Source organism: Panthera tigris, chromosome B3 (assembly GCF_018350195.1).
Source record: "Panthera tigris isolate Pti1 chromosome B3, P.tigris_Pti1_mat1.1, whole genome shotgun sequence".
NCBI classification, from domain to species: domain Eukaryota; kingdom Metazoa; phylum Chordata; class Mammalia; order Carnivora; family Felidae; genus Panthera; species Panthera tigris.
The window spans coordinates 40,366,339-40,389,278 of NC_056665.1; the positions used below are offsets into that span (position 1 = coordinate 40,366,339).

Sequence of the window (22,940 nt, forward strand, 5' to 3'; positions counted from 1 at the left end):
GTCTGTGGCCTGCAGTGACTGTCATCTGAGGGGTCTGTGCCCCAGTGTTTGTGACCTGTTGTCACCGACCTGTGATAAGGACCAGCAGGGATAGTGAATGGAGGTGACTGTGAACCTTGCATGATTGTGATCTCAAGTGAACGAGTTAGTGATAGTGTCTTCCATCACTGCTGTCAGGTGACTGTGATCCTGACCCACAGAGATTTGGCTTCAGATGACCACCAGCCACTGTTAGACCTTAACCATTGACCTGAGGTGTCTTTCAGATGCAGAGATTGTTGATCTCAACTGGCAGCTGAGATTATTGATCTACATTGTGAGCTGAGGTAACTGAGATCTGTGAACCTGGGCTTAGTCTGGGAATGGCGCAAATATATGTGTACTACTCTTAGATTTCTGATTTTGTTTTGTATAATAAAATATCCTCCCAGGGCCTACAAATGACACACCTCTGCTCGGCCCCATGCAAACAAGGCCTAGGGACGAGGACTAGGTCGGGCCAATGCTCAGAAAACTCTACTTGAAATACAACGCACCCTTCCTGCTGCGCAACTTAAAGCCACCGCCACGGCCATAGCCGCCCGCAGAGGAGGGTCCGCATCCAGACCCCCTCACGCCCTGGTGCGCCTGCGCGGAGGCGGGGCCGGGCTTTGCCCTTTGTTGTGAGCCCCAGTTTCCCAGGACACCGTGCGGCACTGGGGTGGGGCTATGCAGATGAGGCACCGGGGGCGGGGCGGTTGCGGCGGCGTCGGCGGCGGCCGGGGAGGGTCAGTTGAAGGCAGGCGCTCGCTGAGGCAGGAGGAGGGCTCTGGGCCCGCGGCCTGACAGGGACTTAGCCCGCAGAGATCGGCCCCGCGCGCGCGACCCCACACCCACCCTCTCATCCACCTACCCATTCCCTGCGCCGCCTCCTCTCACCCTGAGCAGAGTCGCCGAGGATGATAAACACCCAGGACAGGTAACGGCCCGGCCCAGGCTCCCCGCCCCCATCCTCCCCGCATCTGCCTCAGAGGGCCTCCCCCCATCCCCGGCCGGTTCCCTCTCCCACAGCGGGGTCCTGCCCACCCCCTCACTGGGTCCTTTCCCTACTTCAGCCACCCCAGTCCAAGCCCCAAACCCGCAACGGGGCCTCCTTCCGCCCTTTAGCCCCTTCCCTCCAGCCTGGCCCATCCCCCTCATCCGGGCCTCCTTCTCCCGCAAAGCCCCCACCCCCAACCCCCACGCAAACCAGGACTCAACCTTCGAATCCAGTCCCCATTTCCTTTAAGTCCTGTCGGACGGTGCCCCATTCCCCAAACTGGGCTTTCTCCTTCATCCACATTCCCCAGATTGTTTCCCATTTCCCCAAATCTATCTTCCTCCCTCTTTAGTTACTTAACCCTTGGCTTTGACTCTCTTTCCTTGAAACTGCATCCTCCAAACCCCTGTCTTATCACTGCCGCCCCTCCCCCAGTTAGGCTCCAACCTTCAGCTCTCAACTGGACTCATTACCCTTTCCCCTCCCCCGCTTTTCTCAGGCCTAATAGTTTTTACAGTGATGCCCCACTGTCCCTCTGGTCCCTTAACTCCTGCTTTATCTTTTCCCATTCTTCCTCCCTCGACACCCCTTTCCCAGTTAGCTCGTTTATCCCTGGCTCCCAACCTTCTTCCTTTTATTTTTCAAACACTTTGGACTTCTGTTTGCCGTCCTGTTCCCTTAGTGGGGTTCCCCCCAACACTCTTATAAACTCTCCTAGCCTCTAAACACTTGATCTCAGCTGGAACTCATTTTACTCTTATTCTTCCCTTCTTAATTGAATCCCATCATTAGATCACAGAACTCAGCCCACCCTGTTTCTATTGAAGGCCTCCTTTCTTTCTCTGTACCTCCAGTGCCTGCAAATCAGGCCCCAAACTCTGGATACTGGGCCTTTGCAAGTTTCTTCCCTCAAAATCTGATCCCAGTCTTCCCCCATTAATTGGAGAGAAAGGCTGCACGTCCTTCTGAAACAGCACCAGTGGTTTTCTGAACTTGCCTCATACATACTTGCCCCTGCCCAAGCTAGGCAGACTTTATCACTCAGCTTTCCTCTCTCTACTTCTCTTTTTCCCAAGGCAGCCCTTGTCATCCATCTCTTCTTCAAATATACTCTGTATTTCTGCCCTCACACTCTTTGAAACTGCTCCATAATCCTGTTTCCCCACAATTTTTAACCCTTGTTGTTTTTTTATACATCAGAATGCCTTCTACTTACGCCTTCTATTTACAATTTGGGTCTCATTGTCTTCCTCATTTTACCCCCTAGACTTGTTGCTGTCCTTTCCGAAATGAGGCTGAAGCTCATTTAGTTCTCTACACCAGACCCTTTGTCCCCAGAATTGGCCTTATGGCCTCTGCCCCATACTTGGGCCTCATTGTTTTGCAAGCAGGTCTGTTCCCTGTATATCCTCCTTAAATTGTGTGGTGGTGTCTCCAGAGCTAGACTATAGTTCTTTTTACAAACTTATCCTTCCTTATTGCTTTTCTTCCCATAGGGCTCTACCTACCATTCAGGGGTCCTCCCAAATTTGGGCTCCCTTCTCCCTAAGCTGGTCTCTAACTTGCCTTTTCCCAGTCCTTTAGCAGCACCATCCTTAAATATTCCAGCTGTGTTTTTAGCTTTTCTTGTATCTCCATGTTTCTCAACACTGGCTGCACATTTGAAAAAATCAGTCACCTGGACCCCACCTTCAAAGATCTGGTGTAAGGCCTAGGGTGGGGCTTGGTTATTTGTATGTATTTTTAAAGCTCCCTAGGTTAATTCTTTGTAATGTGCAGCCAGGGTTAAGAAACACTGCCTCCGCCCCCTCCCCCTCAAGACCTTTCCCATCATATTTCTTTAGTGAATGTCAGCTCTTTCTCTACTGAAAAGGGCCTTGTCTCCTTCAGGGGTTTCTTAGTTTTTCTTTCTCAGGTACTATCCAGAAATTCCCAAGATACCCACAACAGCCTCTTAAATTCTCCTACCTTGAGTTACTCAGTTCTCAGGCATTAGACATTCTCATTCTCAGACTCTTATCTAGCCCCCACACCTCTATTTCTTCCCAACATGCAGAAAGAAAATCCACCCCTCATTTCCTGGTTTGTTATGGTTGTATTTGACCCATTACCCCCACCTCTCAAGGCTTCTTTACAGTCCCATTCTGTTTTTTTTTTTTTTTTCGGAGGCTATCCACGTCCATGTCCCTTTGCAATTCCCACTTTTATTCCATCTTCTCTACCCAGCCCCTCTGGAGCTGAGGAGGTGGAGGTGGATGCAAAAGGTATTGCTTGTGATAAAGAAAGCCGTGTGTGATGAGGATAAGACAGCAGGTATGAGAGAGGGCTGGATGACGTGCAGGGGTGGAGGGAAGCAGAGAAACCTACGGGGAAGTCTGCTAAAAGGGTATAAGAGATGGGTTTTTTTTTTCTGTTTTTATGTTTTTGTCTCCACAGTGGGATTTGCAGGGTGGTGTGGTCTCAGCAGGCAGTCTCTGGAGTCCTCTGGACTGAGCTGGTCTGGTGCCAAGTCCTTTGCAGGCTGAGCCTTGAGAGTTGGGTACTTAGAACCAATACATAAGGGCCTTGGTTGACTGTGAGGTTGCAAGACCTGAGTTCTAGTTCTGGCGTGGCTAGTGTGCTTCCATATAAAAAGAGGGGGTTGGGTTCGCTTAACTCAAGATTCCTTCCAGCTTCCTAAGTGGCAAAACAGGCTTGCTTGTCTCCAAGGCCCTTAGTGTGTTGGTAATTTGAGGGGCTTGGCTGTATGAAAGGCAGGTGGAGGGAGGAGCCAGCTGGCCTGCCAAGTCCTGGGCAGGAGCAAGGCCTGGGATCAGGCTCCTCCACTTTGGCCTGGGGGTGGGGTGGTGTGATGTGGTGTGTGCAGGGTGTCTGGTTTCTTTGAGTTATGGCAATCCTATTTCCATAACATGTTTCCCAGCCTTCTGTGGCCTGCCTGTAACTTTCTAAAGGGATTCTGGTAGGCCCTAACTAGGGATCCCGATAAGAGCCGGATGTTCTTCCCAGTCTGTGTGCTTGGTGTTTTGTATCCGCAGAGGGGAGGGGGAGCTGGCTAGGAGTTGAGCTCTCATTGGGTGGGGGATGGGCTTTCTAGCTTCCCTGGCTCTAGTGAAATACTCAAGAGGTGGAGGCTTGGTTTCCTGGAAGAAATAGTTGCAGAGGAACCGGCAGTATGTTTTGGAAACAAAGCTCTTCCTTTTCAGTTTTGTTCTGATTAGTACCTCCAGAATGTCAAAATTCCTGATGGTGGCGGAGGGAAGAAGACACAGGAACAAGCACTTTTATTAAGGTTTTTGAACATGAGGTTTAAATCCAAGGAAATCCAGCTTCATGGCCTTTCTCTCCCCTGGATTTGTGGGGGCAAAAAGACAGTCTCTGTCTAGGGCCTGCTTAGCACCTGTGTATGTGGAGAAGCGCTTGCCTGGGCCTTATATCTGTATTATAAACAGTCTTTGTCTGATGGGCTTTGAGAAGCATTTGGTTCTACAGGTGTTTTCTCTTGGAGGTGGACAGGGCACGAGAGCACATCAGAGCTACCCTGGGTATCTTCACAGAATGGTTCCCTGAGTGATGGAATTTCTTTCTCTTCCCCCAAAGAATATGGTTTTGCTTATTCCTTATTTATTGGCACTATGGCTTTTTGGGTATGGGATAGTAAGGAGAGCAAGTTTTCCTACAATGTACCTTCAAGGTCATTTCCACAGAGAGAGCCAGAGAGACTCCTAGTATAGTTGGGAATCCCCCCGAATTGGAGGTATGCTTCAGAAAGCAGTGTGGACTAATAATAGTAATTCCTCATGCTGCCAAGAAATCCAAATTTAACCTCAGAGCTGCTCAGAAATATAAAAAGGGGGACTGCGGAGTGGGTTAGAGGATGTTATATATGTGCATTTCTAGAAAAAAAAAAAGTAATTCATCCCTTTTTGAAACAGTATGCAGTGTTGATTCAAGTTGGCTCCATGACTCGTAAGGCTGTAGAGCCTAACTGAAAGCTATAGACCAGAAATAGCCAAGTAGGTGAGCAAGAATTTTGTTACTTGAAGTGAACCAAACAGATAGTTTCCTGTTAGCAGCAGAATAAAATGCTTTGCATAAGAGAAACCCTAGGAAAATTTCCTAGGCCTTTGATACCATGTAAACAATGAAGTAATTCTGTCCTGGGAAGAGAGTCTGGAACTGGGTGATGAGTTCACTATACAAACTAGATCAAGGTGGACACCTGGATGGCTCAGTTGGTGTTCGACTTTGGCTCAGGTCATGATCTCATGGTTGGTGAGTTTGAGCCCCACGTTGGGCTCTGTGCTGACAGCTCAGAGCCTGGAGCCTGCTCCGGATTCTGTGTCTCCCTCTCTTTGCCCCTTTGCTGCTCACACTCTGTGTCTCTCTCTCCCTCTCAAAAATAAACATTAAAAAAAAAAAAAAAACTGGATCAAGGTACTTAAAATGTAAAATTAAGGTTTAATTTTAATGCATGAGTACCTAGCTATCCATCCACCTCTGGCGTATGTGGTTATGCCTACCTTTGGCAAAAGATGTACCAGTATCAGTTGTGTTATAAGCAAACCTCAGAGGCAGATATTCTGCTGCCATTGTAAGTGTGTTTCTTATGGAGAATCAACCAAAACCCAGTTTTGCTTTCAGTCTGTGATTCAGAGCGGTGATGTCATTTTCTTTATAATTGTGCTTAGCAAGTAGACTCCCTTTGGCACATAGAACAGCCCTAGTGAAATGACTTATGCCTGGCATCTGCCCAGGGTTCCTTTCTCATATGGGAAGGGAATTGGCAGCTGGAAATCAGCCTCTAAGGTCCCACTAGACTGGAGGTGGCCATCACCTCCCACCTTTCTTCCTATTTCTTCTTGGCTAAATGTGATGGCAGCCCTGGATTGGTTCCTCTTTGCGTAGGGATTAGTCATCAGAGACCTTCCTAGTCTCAGTAAAAGCAGCCTGTGTGAGGGAAGTCTGAGCCTAGAGAGTGTTCTATGAGGTAGGGCCTGAGACAAGAATGGATCAGAAGAGGTTGAGAGAGGGGAATGAATTTAGAATGCTTGGGAATGTGGTTTTTATGTCTTTTCACTTGATACCACAAAATAGGTAATACCAAGGCCATCTAACACCACTTCCAATAGGTAATGGAAACCAGAGAGAAAGGGTGCAGACCTAAGCAAGCTCAGGCCACTGATTCAAGTGAAACATGATCAAAAGTGTATCAAGGAGAATATGAATTCACATATTTGTTAGATGTAGCTGAATGGAAGTTAGCCACAGAATTACTTTTATATTAAATCTCTACATAGCAGGCTATCCACTGCTTTGAGCAAACTAAATATAAAAATCAAAACTGACAAAAAATCAACTGGAAGTGATTCTTTAATAGATTCTTTACTCTATTAAGAGATTTAAAGTTCCTTCCTTTAAATAGTAAGCACCCTAGAGATTTAAAAATAGGATTTGAATTATAAAAATTTGATTTACCAGCAACACTCCCCAGGAATACATCTGCTACGTGCAGTGCCTGTCTCTAGTCAGTGTATGAAATTAGACATTTCAGGCAACAGTTTCACAGAATGCTTTAAATTAGAGGCAGCAGGATGTGATCTGTCGTAGCACTCATATGTATCCTGAGGAGTGTTTCCAAGGGCATGTCTGATAACTGAGAAAATAAAGACACTAACAGATAGGCTCTGATCTCCCATCTTTCTTCTGAATTGACTTGGATACTTGACACCCTCATTTCTAGCATGGTATATTTGTTTCTTCTCCAAAAACAAGACCAGACCAAGTGGATGTTCGGGTTCAGGCTGATATATTTGATTGTTCTTAATGAGCCTGATCTTTCCAGGCTCTAGACTGAGCTGCTGCTTTTTATTTTTATTTTTTAATGTTTATTTATTTTGAGAGAGAGCTCACAGTCATGAGTGGGTTAGGGGCAGAGAGAGAGGGAGAGAGAGAATCCCAAGCAGGCTTCACACCTTCAACATGGAGCCTGATGAGGGGCTCGATCTCATGAACCATGAGATCATGACCTGAGCCGAAATCAAGAGTTGGATGCTTAACTGACTGAGCCACCCAGGTGCCCCTAAGACTGACTTTTTAAATCCTCTTTTTGGTGTTAAAAATTAAATCATGCCTTCCCCCCAGTGGAGTGAGCAAGATGTGAGGAAGAAATGGAAAAAGCTGGGCATTGGAACCAGTAGAGACACAACTGAACTGAATATGAAACCTAACTTGGTTTGGATCTTGTGACAGAAGGACCTGTGTTTAGAAGCCACTTTCACTGTACTTAAGTTCTTAAAAGATTCACTGTTCTCTGTTGAGATTGGTGGCATATTTTGCCACAATACCATTTCGAACATTAAAGCCAATACAAGAACAGAAGGCTGTTCTTTTTTAAATTAATTTTTTAAGTATTCTTTACACCCAGTGTGGGGTTTGAACTCACGACCTTAAGATTAGGAGTTGCATGCTCTACCGACTGAGCCAGCCAGGTGCCCCTGTTCTTTTTTTTTTTTTTTTAGTTAAAGAATAACTGACATACTATATTGTTATTAGTTTTTAGGCATATAGCATAGTGATTCAGTTTTTATATATGTTTCAAAATGGTGCCATGTGTCATGTACAAAGTTGTTACAATATTATTGACTATATTCCCTATGTTGTACATCATATCCCCATGTCTTAATTTATTTTTTAACTGGAGGATTATACCTCTTAATCCTCTTCATCAATTTCATCCTCTGGCAACCATCAGTTCTGTGTCTATAAGTCTATTTCTGTTTTGTTTGTTCATTTGTGGTGTTCCTTTAGATTCCGCATGTAATTGAAATCATATTTGTCTTTGTCTGACTTCTTTCATTTAGCATAATGCCCTCTAGGCCCATCCACGTTCTCACAAATGGCAAAATTTCATTCTTTTTTATGGCTGAGTAGTATACCATTGTGTATATATATATCACAGCTTTATCCATTCATATATTGATGGGCATTTAAGTGGCTTCTGTATCTTGGCTGTTGTAAATAATGCTGTGATGAACATAAGGGTGCATTATCTTTTTGAATTAGTGTTTTCATTTTCTTCAGATAAATACCTAGAAGTGGAATTGCTGGATTACATGGTAGATCTATTTTTAATTTTTTGAGGAACCTCTGTACTCTTTTCCACAGTGGCTGCACCAGTGTCATTCCCACCAGTAGTGCACAAAGGTTCCTTTTTCTCCACTTCCTCACCAACACTTTTATTTCTTGTCTTTTTGATATTAGCCATTCTAACTGGTATGAGATGATTGTATCATTGTGGTTTTGATTTGCATTTCCCTGATCATTAGTGATGTTGGGCATCTTTTCATGTGCCTCTTGGCCATCTGTATGTTGTCTTTGGAACAATGTCTATTCAGATCCTCTGCCCATTTTTTAAGTAGTCTCTGCGCGGGGCTTGAACTAATGACCCTGAGATCAAGACCTGAACTGAGAGTGAGTCAGACACTTAACCGACTAAGCCACCCAGACACCCTTCCTCTGCCCTTTTTTTTTTTTTTTTTTTTTGCCACACCCCTCCTCCTTTGCCCATTTTTAAATTGGATTATTTTTGATACTGAATTGTATGAGTTGTTTTTGTTTTTAAGGTTTTACTTTTCTTAAAGTAATCTCTGCACCCATCGTGAGGCTCACTCACAATCTCGAGGTCAAGAGTTGTATGCTCCACTGACTGAGCCAGCCAGACACCCCTGGCAGCCCTGTATGAGTACTTTATATATTTTGGATGTTAACCCCTTAGTGGATATATCATTTGTGAATATTTTCTTCCATTCAGTAGGTTGCCTTTTCGTTTTGTTAGTTTCCCTTGCAAGCTTTTTAGTTCTGTGTGGTCTCACTTGTTTATTTTTTGCCTTTGTTGTCCTTGCCTGAGGAGACAGATCCCAAAAAATAGTGCTAAGACCAAAGAAGAGCTTACTGCTATGTTTTCTAGGTGTTTTATGGTTTCAGGTCTTACATGTTAAGTCTTTAATCCATTTTGAGTTTAGTTTTGTGAGAAAGTGGCACAGTTTTATTCTTTTGCATGTAGCTGTGCAGTTTTCCCAACACCATTTATTGAAGAGACTGTATTTTCCCCATTGTACATTCTTGCCTTCATTGTTGCAGATTAATTGACCATATGTGTATGGGTTTGTTTCTGGTCTCCCTATCCTGTTTGACCTATATGTCTGTTTTTGTGCCAATACCATACTGTTTTGATTAGTGTAACTTTGTAATATACTTTGAAATCTGAGAGTATGATACGTTCAGCTTTGCTTTTCTCTCCAGAATGCTTTGGCTATTCAGGCTCTTTTGTGGTACCATACAAACTTTATGATTATTTGTTCTAGTTCTGAGGAAAATGCCATTGGTGTTTTGATAGGGATTGCACCGAGTCTTTAGATTTGGGTAGTAGGAACATTTTAACAATATTCTTCCAGTTCATGTAATGGTATATCTTTGCATTTGTTTGTATCATCTTCAGTTTCATCAGTGTCTTACAGTTTTCAAAGTATGGGTCTTTTATTTCTTTCGTTAAATTTAATCCTAGATATTCTATTTTTTTAAATGTTTATTTTTGAGAGAGAGCACGAGTGGGGGAGGGCCAGAGAGAGGGAGTCACAGAATTGGAAGCAGGCTCCAGGCTCCCAGCTGTCAGCACAGAGCCTGACATGGGGCTCGAACTCAAGAGCCGTGAGATCATGGCTTGAGCTGAAGTTGGATGCTTAACCGACTGAGCCACCCAGGCACCCCTCTTTTTTTTTTCATGCAATTGTACATGGGATGGTTTTCTTAATTTCTCCTTCTGGTAGTTATTAGTATATATAAATGCAACAGATTTATATAAAATGAATTGATTTTGTATCCTGCAACCTTACTAAATTCATTTATTCTAATAGTTTATTGGTGAAGGTGTTGAGGTTTTCTGTATAGAGTAGCATGTCATCTACAAATAGTGACCGAGTGCCTTGTATTTCTTTCTCTTGCCTGATTGCTGTTCATGCCCCTTAATTTCTTTAACCACCATGTACATACCCATCTTCCTGTTCTTCTCACTTCAGAAATGGCAATCAGGTTTTTTGAAAGAGAAGCAATTTGCCATTCACAGCAAATAACTAAAAGCAGATCCATTATGATGGACAATGAAGAGGGTTGTTGACTGTGATCTCCAGTCTCCTAGGTTTATCCTAAACTGTAGCTGTTTCTGGTAGGGAACTGGAAGTGGATCTCAGGATGGGGACCGGAAACACCCGTCCACCCTCACTCACAGACACTTGCTTTCTCATGCAGACTTTGTGGGGTAGGAGGAGGAGTTTCCAGGAGCCTTGTGTAAGAGTGGGAGAAGTAAATGATTTGTCACCTTGGAATAGACTTCTTGCATTTACTTTAAGAGGAGTGAGCACATAGGTTAGTGCTGGACATAGGGCAGGCTCTAGGGATTATTTCTAGGAAGAAGACAAGGGGATTCTGGATCTAGAAAAAAGAATCCACCTTATTCTGATCATTTCATTGGGTTGGCCCCATTGCTTATGACATTTGCAAGTAAAAATTAGCTCATAATCAAGATGATGGTTGGAATGCCCATCAAGGGTTGAATGTAGCTCTCTCATCTAAAGACCAGGGAAGAATAATTTCTCTGGAAGTAGAAGTCTGAGATTGAGAAACTGGCACCAAAATTCTAGAAGTGCAGGGGCTTTGGTGATCTGGTTTTGTGAACCCATGCAGTTCTGGTATAAAAGGCTACATCTCATCTTTGTACCCCAGAGGAGAGGCCTGCCCAGTTCTTAGGTAGCTCCACTGACCTACAGGCAAGCCAGCTTTCCTGGTGGCTTTCAGTGGCCCAGCCTTCCTGGTGCTCCTGCAGGAACCTCAACAGAGGCCTGAAGTGGTCCCTAGGGAATGGGAACAGAACTTACTTTAGGGGGGTGGTGGTGGTGTCTGTGTGTGTACCTTTGCTTGGGAAAGCCCCCCCCCCCCCCCCCCCGCCCCGCCCCGCCGGTCATAATTTTTTCTGGCTTGGATACTCTATTATTCTATCCCTTAACACATTGGAATGGGGGCATTATAATCGTTCTTTGTCCTCAGTAGAAAATAAGTCCCTCATTGGAAAGAGCATAATCCTCAGTCATGCTTCTTCTGCTTCTGTTACTGAGGCTAAGAGTAGGGGAGATGAGGATGGCCTGAGGTTTTCCAGAGGAGGCAGAAAATGGTGCATGTGTTATTTTTACCTCCAGGTGTTGATGCTGCTCCGGGCCCACTGACATTGCCCTGGGAACTCCATCTCCCAATGAAATTTCTAAGTGTAATTTCAGGCCCCTGGTTGAAATCCTTGAGAGAAAGGGGAGCTGAGCTAGAGCAGTGAAGGGTTTGGACTTTCTGTCTCAGCTGTCTCTTAGTACTGGGGATCTTAGCTGGATGCCCTTTGCGTTATTGTACCATTGCCGTGTTAGGTGTGAGTTCAGTTCTGTCACTCTGAGCCCAAGTGAAGAACTCAAATCCCGCATGCCGTATAAAGCAAATAGTGTGAAGAATGGGGCCTTGCATTATTTTGCAGCCGCCTTTTGGCGGGGGTGGGAGGGGGGGAGCCTTGGCTTCCAGCATTTGATGATTTTTGTGGTGTAAATACTTCCCCCAGAGCCATTCAAGCTACCAGCATGACCTCATTAAACACACAGTTGGGAAGAGATGGGCACAGTCCTGTGAGCTGGCTCCAGCACCCACTGCAGTGTCCTCCTATATGTTATCCATTGCATTCCAGCTGCCTGCTGCCTGGGGTGTTGGGGCCAAGGGACAGACCTATTGCTGAGTTGTGTACATGCAGTCTGCTTCTTTCCCTGATTCACTTGCCGCTGTCCTGTGAAGTGAGCTACATCTCAGCTTAAGGAACTACTAAATTGGATTCAGAGAAGGCAGTGGAGCAGATCTGGAGCCCTGTAGGGTCCACCTGAAAATCATGGTGGCAGTAAGAGTACACACCTGGAGATCCACAGGGAGCTCCTTGAGGAGCCTTTCACCCTCTCTGATCCATCTGATTATTGGCTTCCTTGCTTAGTTCCCACCAAATCTACCTTCTAGCAACACCCCATCCTTGATACACATGTACCTGAGTGTCCATACCAGTCGTGTCAGTATAATCTAAACACCCATGCCCTGGTTAGAGTCTAGCAAAGGGCAAGGAAGCCCAACATTTGGTGGCATACCAGGGACAAGCTCAGAACATAATACTCTGTACTACAGTGTACCTCTTATCTGGAAGCCAGATCCCTGGATTTAATTCAGTTCTTGACCGTGGAGAGATTTGGGTCATTGTCTTCTTGTTCAGTTCTTTTGTTTAGATTGGGGAGGAAAAGTGGCCTTGGGTCCTCAAGGACATGGTACCCCATCCATGTGGTATCTTGAGGCCTATATGCCTCTCCAGTCAGAAGTGATTGTATAGGTTTTGAGATTCTGTCACATAGGTTGTTGAGACACTGTTAGGGTAAGGAAAGGGACTGGTGGGGGCACAGGGTTCTAGGCCTTGAAGGCAAGCCAGGATCTGGTTCCTCTCAAGGTTTGTCAGTGCCACAGAGATTTGTTTGATGTTTAACAGGTGCTCCTCTGGTCAGGTATGTCCAACTGACTCCCTTAGCACTTCTGGGATTCCCTCTGCTTTCTACAGGAGGATGGGTGTGCTTTAAGAGGGCAGACTCCATCTGGAAGCTAAAGCCAAAAGGATGGGGGCAGTGGTGTAGTGCTTGTTCAGGGAGAACCGGGCAGGGGTTGGAGGGGATGTTGAGAGGAGTCTTCAAGTCTTGGTGTTTACAGTCTTACCTTCTCTGTCTCTTGCAGTAGTATTTTGCCTTTGAGTAACTGTCCCCAGCTCCAGTGCTGCAGGCACATTGTTCCGGGGCCTCTGTGGTGCTCCTGATGCCCCTCACCCACTGTCGAAGATCCCCGGTGGGCGAGGGGGCGGCAGGGATCCTTCTCTCTCAGCTCTAATATATAAGGTAAGGAGGACGCTGGGCTGGAAGGCTTGGAGCAGAGCCCTCTCGGATACCACTGAGCTGCTGCTTAAGGGCAGTAATTGCGGCCCTTTGGTCTTCCCTTAGGCCAGGCCAGTAGGGGATCGGGAAGAACTTTTTCAGTGGAGGCTGCCGTGTGGCTTTTGGGGAGTACTAGGAGGGGAGGATATGTGCACCAGCAAACACTGCCATCTTCTCAGCTTGGTGGTCAGCGCTTCAGTGCCGGTTCAGGGTCCTGAGTGGGTGGGAGAATGATGAATGGGAGGGGTGCAAGAACTCTTTTTGGTGTGACTCCTCGGTTTCTTTTGAAGTACCAAGGGCCAGGAGGAGCAGTTTTCCCATTGTCGGAGACTATTAGGCATTCTGCTGTCCATCCCATACTAGCCTGATAGGGGGCGGGCAGGTAGTGTAGGAGGGGGTAATGAGAAGGGGCTTTGCAGCTCCATCATCTGTCATCCTGGCAGCACAGGGTACATCCCAAGAGCTTAAGAGATTGCTGGCAGTCTGGCCTGAGAATGATCTGGGCTAGTGCAGTCAGCCCTTTGCTGCCTTTTAATCTCCTGTGGTTGAGGCCCAGAAGTTTAGCTTCTCCCTAAGATTGGCATTGAAAGGTCCCAGGGTGGCTGAGTTCTGGTCTCTTGAGACTGCCCAGGGGAGACAACATTGACCCTGCAGTCTAGCTGGAAGCAGGCTTTGGTTGAGCTGGGCCCCAGCCAGACCCTCACATATATTTTCATTTGTTGCTAATGTTGCTCTTTCAGAGAGAGAAGGGGAAGAAAGAGCATGATGTTGGGGTGGGGGACACACATGGGCTTAGAATCAGGGAGACTTGGTTTGAGTCTCAACTCTGCCATTTACTAGCTTGGGTCAGTTGCTTAATTGTTCTGGGCCCCAGTGTGTCAGATTTTAAATGGGGATAGTAACTACTTAACATACTTGAGGTGGTGATTGAAAAATGGGAAAGCACCTTGCACAGAACTTGGCATCTCATGGACATTTGGTAAATATTTCCTTTCCCATTATGCTGGCTTTTCGCTGCCATCAACTTGTCTTTGTGCCTGATGAGTGATGGATGGCTCTATTTAGCCAGCATGCAGCACTATATTTTCAGTGTGCTGTTTATCCCATGCTACCCTGAGATTGGCCCAAGAAGACTCCCAGGACCCACCTAGGTTAGGGGGCCTATAATGTGGCCAGAGCGGTAGTGATCTGGTCCTCTGATCTGATCTCCTCCCAGGACGAGAAGCTCACTGTGACCCAGGACCTCCCTGTGAACGATGGAAAACCTCACATTGTCCATTTCCAGTATGAGGTCACTGAGGTGAAAGTCTCTTCCTGGGATGCAGTCCTGTCCAGCCAGAGCCTGTTTGTAGAAATCCCAGATGGATTATTAGCTGATGGGAGCAAAGAAGGGTAAGGAGCAAGTGCTGGGGGAGGCGAAGGAGGGCCCATTCCAGAGAAAGGCATGTGCTTATTGGGGATAACAGATGAATTAGGGAGTCTGCCTTCTTCCCTAGCTCTAGGTTTCCCAAGCAGATAACATTTTGTACAAGTTATTTTTAGCCAGTAAAACAGGCCTGCCATAGGTTATAGTTAAAGGGAATCATTATCACATTAACCAAATCCCTGTCATTTAATCACCCCTTGGTTTGCTCTTCTCAGCAGACATTAAATCCCCCTTGAGCCACCATACAGTGATGCAGTTCAAAAGGCCAGGAAGCTCTGAGATACAGTGGGATTTCATTAGATTGGGCAAGGCCAGGCCCTCCAAGGCAGTCAGGTGTGTAAGAAACAGTCTTGTAGAGTTCTTTTTTTTTTTTTTTTTTGGTGTAGATTTTTGTTTTCTTTCTTTTTTTTTTTTAATTTTTTTTATTTTGAAGATAGAGTTCTCTTGATGGCCCCTGTCTCGTGAGGAAATCCTTTTAGGCAGTGTTAGGACCCAGAGTCCATCTCAGTGGCAGCCAAGGTCATCAAACTTGGCAACTTTAGAAGACCCCTGAAAAACCAGGCTGTCTTGCTCGATCCCCTACTGTCTTGTGAACTGCGTTAGTGAAGTTGGTTAACACTGTTAATTTCAGATGAAGAATCCTTACTCCAGTAAGAGATAATCCAGTAACTTTTTTCTTTGGGATTGTGGCTTATTTTTTTCTGAACTCCAGCTCTCGAAATAAGAAACTTCTCCCTGGAGTTCCTTATTTATAATACTGGCTGTGAGCCTCAGAGAAGCCTTTTTTTGAGGGTGGGGGGTGGAAAGTCTAGAGAGGTGGTAGTGGGCCTGAGTTGTTTTCTTTGCTTCTGGCAGATTGTTAGCACTGCTAGAGTTTGCTGAAGAGAAGATGAAAGTGAACTACGTCTTCATCTGCTTCAGGAAGGGCCGGGAAGACAGAGGTGAGGAGTCCAAACAGCCTGAGACCCACTGCCCAGACAGCGGGCAACTAGTGAGGGGAAAAGGGGCTTCTTATTGCGTGAAGTAGGGCTTTTGAGTTTGCCTTATAAACCCTGGGAAATCATAGGGGTGGGAGTGCTTTTGAAGGGTCTATATAAGTAAAGGTCTAGTACTTCTTTTATTGTAGCTTTGTTTCTTGTTTTCCTTTGATTTGAACCTACTCTTGGTTTATCAGAATCCTTTTTACACTCTCCTACAGCTCCACTCCTGAAGACCTTCAGCTTCTTGGGCTTTGAGATTGTGCGTCCAGGCCATCCCTGTGTTCCCTCTCGGCCAGATGTGATGTTCATGGTTTACCCCCTGGACCAGAACTTGTCCGATGAGGACTAATGGTCATAGAGGATGCTTTGCCCAAGAGCCACAGTGGGGGGAGAGGGGAAGTTAGGCAGCCCTGGGACAGAGGAGGGGGCTCCTTGCTGTCTAGGGAAGGACGCTGAGGGGCTCAGGGTGAGGGTTGCCTATTGTGTTCTCCGAGTTGACTTGTTGAAATTGTTTTCCATAAAGAACAGTATAAACCTATTATTCACATGTAATCACCAATAGTAAATGAAGATGTTTATGAACTGGCATTAGAAGCTTTTTAAACTGCGCTGTGTGATGTGCTCTATCTAGCCTAGGGGAGGACATTGCCTAGACGGGGAGGGACTGTCTGGGTCCAGGGGCAAGGCTTGGGGGGCTGGTGGACGGCACTGTCAGGCTCAGGTTCCCCTGCTGTTGTTGGGCTTTCTTTTTTGGTTTTTAAGACTGTGTATTTTCTTTCCTTGCTTCCTGTCAACCCAGGACTCCTGAATATAGGCTTTTCAGCCCCTGGGCTGTGTCCTTGAGTTTTTCGACACTCTACCTGGGCTCCTCTGTGTGCATTTGTGTCTGGTCTGGAGAAACCAGGTCTCACCCCCTCCTTCTTTACAGCTTAGTGTTGTTCTGGCATTTGGTTAAGCTGGCTTAATCTGTTTAATGTTATCAGTGCATTTCAAATAGGGGCATTGAAGTTCACTCCCACCATCAGGGCTTTCTTTGGGGTGCCTGGGCCTTAAAACACTAGCCAAACTCCCAATTTGCAAATCATAGCCAGGAGTTCTTGCTCCTAGCTGTAGGCCCAGGACCCAAGGTGTCTCTTTCCTAGGGTCACAAAGAGCAGAGAGGAAGAGGAATAAGCAACTCAGGGCCTGGGGGTTGTGTGGGAATCTGCTCTTAGGGACTGGATGCCTCTGCCTGGCCGAACATAGTGCTGACTGCCCCTCTTCTCAACAGGTTCTGAGTAGTGCCTGAGACCCTGCCCCATAGGGCTTAGGGGTGGGACTGGGGGTGTAGAAGTGGCCTGCCCTTTTCTGTTTTCACTGAACAGCTCATCCTAAGGGGGGAGGAAGGGGGGAGAGATCTAGATTGGGTGAGGGGGGTGGGGGTGTCAGGGAGGCAAGTGTGTTGTGTTACTGTGTCAATAAACTGATTTAAAGTTGTGGTTGGTCTGTTTTTCATTCCTGTACCAGGACCAGCTTTCTACCACTACTCTTTTGAGTCTAGAGCCTAACGTAGCAGGGGTGTGATACATGCTTCTCAGGAAAAGCGCTGCAGTGCTGCATCAGGACAGATAAACCAGCTGAGGCTTCTGGGGCCACCATTATACTGCAAAACACAGTTGCTAGGAGCCTGGGACAAACTGCCAGTACCCCCCTAGAGAGGTATGTACACATCTGCTTCATCCAGAATAGAGTCTATACCCAGGATCCAGGTTGTTCTTAGTGTTTTCCTTTTGTATAGGAGGCTGGGTCCTGAAACTGGGTTTCGGCTTTTGCATGGAGATGCCTGACATTCCCATTTCTGGAGGTGTTTGAAGGAAGCAGCACATACCTTCCCTATAAAGGTGTGGCTGCCATTCCCCTTGCACCACCAGCTGGATGAGTAAGCTCTCAGTGGCACTGTAGGGAGCTAGGTTCCCCCCCCACCCCCCTTTGAAAGTAGGCTACACGTGGGGAGCTCGAATTCAGAACCCTTAGATCAAGGGTCACATGCTGTACCAACTGAGCTAGCCAGGTGTCCCTTAAATTTTTCAAGGGCTTACTATCATTTTTTTCTCTTTTGCTTCTGTTTTCCCAAGTGATGGACAGGTTTTTCTTCCTATAGCTTTGGAACTATCCGCTGTTGAGCTGTGGCTGTCCTTAGTTTTTCTGAGTCTTTGGCCCATTTTCACAGTGTTCTGTGTGGCACTTGTGTTTTCACACTGGCCAAGTTACTAACTTTGGACTCCACCTGATATTCATAAAAGTGAGCGCAATACCTCCATCTTCTATGGTATTAGGGGAAGGTCTGGGGCTGGATATTCAACGGAAATGGGAAGGACTTAAATCTGTCCTCCATGGATATAACCCCTAGAGGCAGCGAATGAAAAAGTCACTGCTGTGAGATACCTACAGCAAAGGTCCGCATGAATGCGGACATTGGCCAAGTTAATGTAGGCAGTTTAGGATTATGTTGAACTCAGACTTGGGGAATCTCCAAGACAGGAATAAAGAACCAAGATCAAACTCAGTCCTTCAAACTGACAGGGAACAAACACATCGGAGGTTCTGCTGCCATCTGCTGATGGACCCCCTTCAAGACAGCTAGAGTTAGAAGCGTTGAATTGGAAACCCAGGCCCTCAGTTAAGCTTTTCTTTTGGAAAAAAAAATTTTGCTAGATAGGACCTCTGGCAGGAAAGAAATATGGTACCCAAAAGCTGCACTCCAATCAAAAAAGTAACTTAGAAGGTGTTAATATTTTGAGGGGTGATGGGATGGGATAGGGAGGATATGTGAAAGGCAAACTAAGTCTAAATTTAAGAACAGGGACATTAAAAACTTTATTCAATAAATACAACAAATAATTTAAAAATATACTTCAATTCCAAAGCCAATTAAGAAAAGGAAGTAGAGAGAAAGGGGAAAAAAAGGGGAGCAGGAGATCAGAGGAAAAGGAGAAAATTCAAGAGGCAGAACAATGGTTTGGTTGGGCTGTGTTTCAGAATATACCACCCTCTGAAAGTCTGATCAAATGCTCTGGACTCATAAATCCTTAGCCCTTGTTCTGATGGGGTAGCCATAGGAGTCCTCCAGCCAGGAATGATTCTCTGGGCTCTGGATCAGAGCACTCTGGAGGCTGGAATTGGGGAGGGGGATTAGGGGACAGTTTCTCACTCATTCCTAAAAACCATCCGTTCTAACTCCCAGGCAGTTCAAGTAGTGCAAACTCTTAAACAGAGAGCTCCCAGCTGCATAGTTTCACAAGTGAGTGTCCAAAGCCAGGGCCTCTGGGGGGATAGACCTCAGGGTACTTGAGGGGTCCAAAGCCACTTTGGTGAATGGGGTCTAAGGGGGAAGACAGGAGAGGCCAGGGCACAGGATAAAGCCCTGGATAAGCCAGTGGCCAAGCTGGAAAACACCACTGGGCAAGAAAGGGCTCAAGGGCAGGTAGTCTGGACACTGGATTCAACAGTTTGCCATCAGCCAGGAAGGTAGAGCTGAGGATGCATATGGAGCAGGACCAGGAAGATCAGGAAAGCTGGGGGAAAACAGAAAAGCAGGGAAGGAGGAGGAGGCAGCTCAGCAGCAAACTCCAAGAGAAATAACCAGCAGCCCTCACAGATTTGTGATTGTCTCTTAAAAAGATTTATTTTCTCTTCTTGCCTGAATGTACAAAGGCAAAAAGAGTACAGTTTGTATATATATATATTTATATATATATATATATAAAAAACAAGGAACTTGGTAATGTACACTTTACAGAAGGGAAGAATCAGGAAGACTGAAATTAAATCCAACAGAGCAACGCCAATGGAACAAAAGCTATGAACAGCAACACTGCCCCTCCAGCCCGGGCCTCCAGCTCGCCCCAACCTGCTCCCAATGGGGGGCTGAGCACCAAGGCAAGCGGGTGGGCTGGGGCAAGAGGGGCTGGGGGCGGGGCCTGGGAGGGGCTTGATCCCAGGAGGGGCCCATGGCAGAGGATCATCAGAGAGCTTCCTGGGATGCCCTAGTAGTAAAACAAATGACAAAGGCCCAGAATTATGGGGCCAACTAGCTGCCCAGTTAAATCACAGGGGCAGGAGAGTAGACATTGGGATGGTAACAGGGTACACAGCATAATGAGCAACAAGGGTGACCTCAAAGCCCATGTACAGTAACTCTAGCCCTTCTACAGTCTCACCCTCCCACCCCCAAAACCACATCCTCTCACCCTCCCCTTGGAGCCCGGAGAGAATATTCAAGAGTCACCATTTCATTTCATGGGGTGCCTTCTTAACCATTCTGCCTGTGGTCATTTGACCTGGAGACATGTGGAGGGAATGAGGTAAGAGAAGGGAACTTCGTACATGTACACGTACATGTACAGGCAGGGAAGGGGGATGAAGGAAACCGGCACACCTTAAGTGAGGAAGCAGATGTGAACCCTAAAGAGCAGCTCTCCCAGCCCTGGCTGTCCTAACTGGGGATGAGGCTCCCTCCCTGTAGGTCCTCTGTGTGGAGCCCCGGTGAACGAGGTTTGTGAAGGGGCAGAGGTGGCTCATAGAGAGCTTTGGTCTGGTGGTCTTGGTCCCAGCAAGCTATTCCAGCCTTTGCTCATGGGGTGGAATCCCTGCTGAGGGTCTCATCTCTCTGAGCAAGTCATGGGTGCCACAGGTACTCCTACCTGTGTGCCTCCTCTCCATAGAGGCTGGAGGTGGACAGCAGATCCTTCACTCAGCACTTGTCAAGGATCTCTACTTCTTCGTTGATGCAGCTGCTGCATGTTATTTCAGGGAGGGAAGACTGGACCTGGCAAGGAGCAGGGACCAGGAAAAGACAGTGCTATTCTGCCATTGTTGCTTTCACCTGCTCTTCTGGGAGCTCAGCTCCTACGCTTCTAGGGAGACTTGGATATAAGGATCAGAGAGCCAAATGTTTCTTTGTAAGGAAAGAAAAAAAAAAAATTCCCTTCTGCAGAACCCAAGGCTGCCCTGCTAATACAGAAGTTCCTCTTCTCTGTGTTACAGAACCAAGTGGAAGGGGCAGGAATGTGGGGCCAGGCCTGCCCAGTGGGAAAGAAAATTACTCCAACGGTTTCTTTACAATATGTACAGAGCACGCTGTAAGCCAGCGCCACAGTTACAAAACACATAACAATATTTAAAAACAAACAGGAACAGAGATGGGCCCTTGGCTCCACCCCACAGGAGTCTGGGAGGGTACAGTCAGGCTGAAATTCAGAGTCATCCTCTTGGTGGGGGTGACTCAGGTTAGGTGGGGTGAAGGTGCCCAAACCAACTACTTCCATGGATGAAAGGGAAGTCACTGCCCAGAGCCCTGCCCTCTGGGTTTAGCAGGAGGCCGAGGGAACGATGGGGAAAAGGGAGGCTGCTTGGGGGCCTGCAAAGTGGTCTAAAACAGTGGGTTTTGGGGAAGGATTCAACCCAACTTGAACAAAAACAACTGACATGAAAGCCTAGAGGAGAGGTCTATAGGTGAAAGGGGCTCCTCTTGGGCAAACGACCCTAAGCCAGGGCTCTTGGAAAGCAGCCTCTGCTGGGCATTGTGCTTATTGTCTTCCACCCCCATGCCCCAAATGGAGTCCGAGCCAAGTCCTTGCTCTTAAATGGTCACTTTGGCACTCTGGTCACAAATACCCCTCTCTAGCCTTAGGCTGGTGTATGTCAGTCTTTCTCAATCCAGAAGGTCAAGGAAAGATAGCCAAGGAGAACAAAGGGATGATACCTCAAAAGCAAAATAAGAGCTAAAGCTCCTCATACCTTGGGGAAGAAGTGACTCCAATAAAGCTACCAAATCATGGTCACTTTCCCAGGGCAAAGAGCATAAAGCTGGGCTGGTAGACTGCATTTCTAAGGAGAGCAGAGAAATGTCTGCTGCCTCATAGCACAGCTCCACTGAGTACACTCGGGCTCTGAGGAGTAATGGCTTGGATGTGTTATCCCAGGGTCTAAGGAACCCGTAACTTTCCATGGCCAGTGGCCCCTAAAACAAAAACGTGTGTTAACAAAGAAACACAGCTGATATTGGCACACGTGGGGTTATAGATTGAGCTATATAAAATCATGTACTTGTATACAGAGGAACTGGGCTGTATACATTTGTGGCCCTAAATGAGGAGGATACTCAGATGGCTGAATGGACAGGACACCTCTAAGAACTGCTGGGTGCTCCCAGGGCCTCCCTCCTGGGCCTTGCCCGAAGGTGACCTGGCAGACTCCAGATCTCCCCATGCTGGGGGGAATACTATTTTACCTGCCTGAGTCTTAAGAGCCAAGCAGTGGAAAAGAGAAGGAGAGATCAGCATGGGGATCCCCCTGGGAAAGGCACCAAGGGGTAAGGAGGAGAGAGAGAAAAGGGCAAGGAGTTGGGGGCTTAGAAGCAGCAGGACTTAGTGGGGATGCAGGTTCTTTTTCACAGACTCCATTCATGCTCCAGCTCACTCCCAAGTATCCCTGGGGAGCCCTGTGCTGGTGTTGGGACCTCAGCCCTCTGCCTGACAGGTATCCCAGGGCCATGGTGGGGCAAATGCCTTGGTCTTCCTTTCCAGGCTAGGCTCTGAGCATTTATATGTGCTCACATGAGAGGGGAGAAGTCTTCATGGGTGAAGACTTTGTTTTCACAAGTACAGAGAAAACAGCCCCCAATTTCTTTCCTGAGATTCTAATTCCTCCACATGCTGCCAGTTCCCAGGGCCCAAACTGCTGGGGAGATGCAGGATCTGGTGATTGTGGTAATGACGGTGACAGGGGTATGGCTGCTGTGCTGTCTTCAGACCTTACCCAGTACTTGTGAGTCCCTCCCTGGGGGGTGGGGGTTGGCACTGCTCTGGCAGCTGACCAGGGGCTTGGGGAACGGAGCAGTTACTTCTCTGGGCTGAGGCCATGTTCCCCTGGTTGCTCCCCGTGCCTTCATCTCCACAGAGGCCACAACAGTCTCAACTGTGGCCGAGAGAATAAATATTTTTGCTAAGTACCAGCTCTCCAGCTCCTGAGGAAGAGGGAGGGTTGGGGAGTCCAGGGATCTGGTGGAGGTGAGACAGCCAAGGGTCTGCCTTCGGTCATGGTGGGAACGGCAAACAGGATGATCAACACCATTTAACTGATGTCTAAATGGCACCTCCAGCACCTCCTTGGGTGAGCCAGTCCGGGCCCGTGAAGCTGACTTTATCCGGGCACTTGGTGTTCTGCAAGGGAAACATGGACAGATAACCAGGCACTCAGCCTTTTGGCGTAACAACCACAAGGTGGCGCTCCGAGAAAACGAACTGCAGGGAGGCCACTCCTGGCCCCGAGGGGACACCTGTGTTCCACGGCTCTCCTCAGACGCACATGGCTTAATGGGAGGCTTGTATAAGAGGCTTGGCCGGCGGTCCACCATTTCCAGACCACTGACCCCGCATGGCTTTCCCTCACCTAGGCTCCACAGGGATTCTGTGATACCTATCAACTATCCCTGTTCTAGG

At 47.1% G+C, this 22,940-nt stretch overlaps 2 protein-coding genes across 5 annotated transcripts in view; one reads left to right on the forward strand and one right to left on the reverse strand.

Annotated features, from left to right (window-relative positions):
* Nucleotides 1-285: 285 nt before the first annotated feature.
* On the forward strand, nt 286-16,041 carry OAZ2 (ornithine decarboxylase antizyme 2; the record flags this gene model as incomplete). Its single annotated transcript, XM_007099238.2, is given in 6 exon segments — nt 286-326; nt 12,863-12,935; nt 12,937-13,017; nt 14,270-14,445; nt 15,335-15,420; nt 15,678-16,041. Coding segments are annotated over 6 exon segments (588 nt in total), but the record flags the coding sequence as incomplete, so codon positions are not given.
* Nucleotides 16,042-18,290: 2,249 nt separating this feature from the next.
* ZNF609 (zinc finger protein 609) overlaps nt 18,291-22,940 on the reverse strand; it is a 211,708-nt gene continuing 207,058 nt past the window's right edge. For all 4 annotated transcript variants that reach the window (XM_042988639.1, XM_042988640.1, XM_042988638.1 and 1 more), the window contains one exon: nt 18,291-22,661. The gene's annotated coding sequence lies outside the window, so the exon portion shown is untranslated. The remainder of the gene's footprint in view (nt 22,662-22,940) is intronic.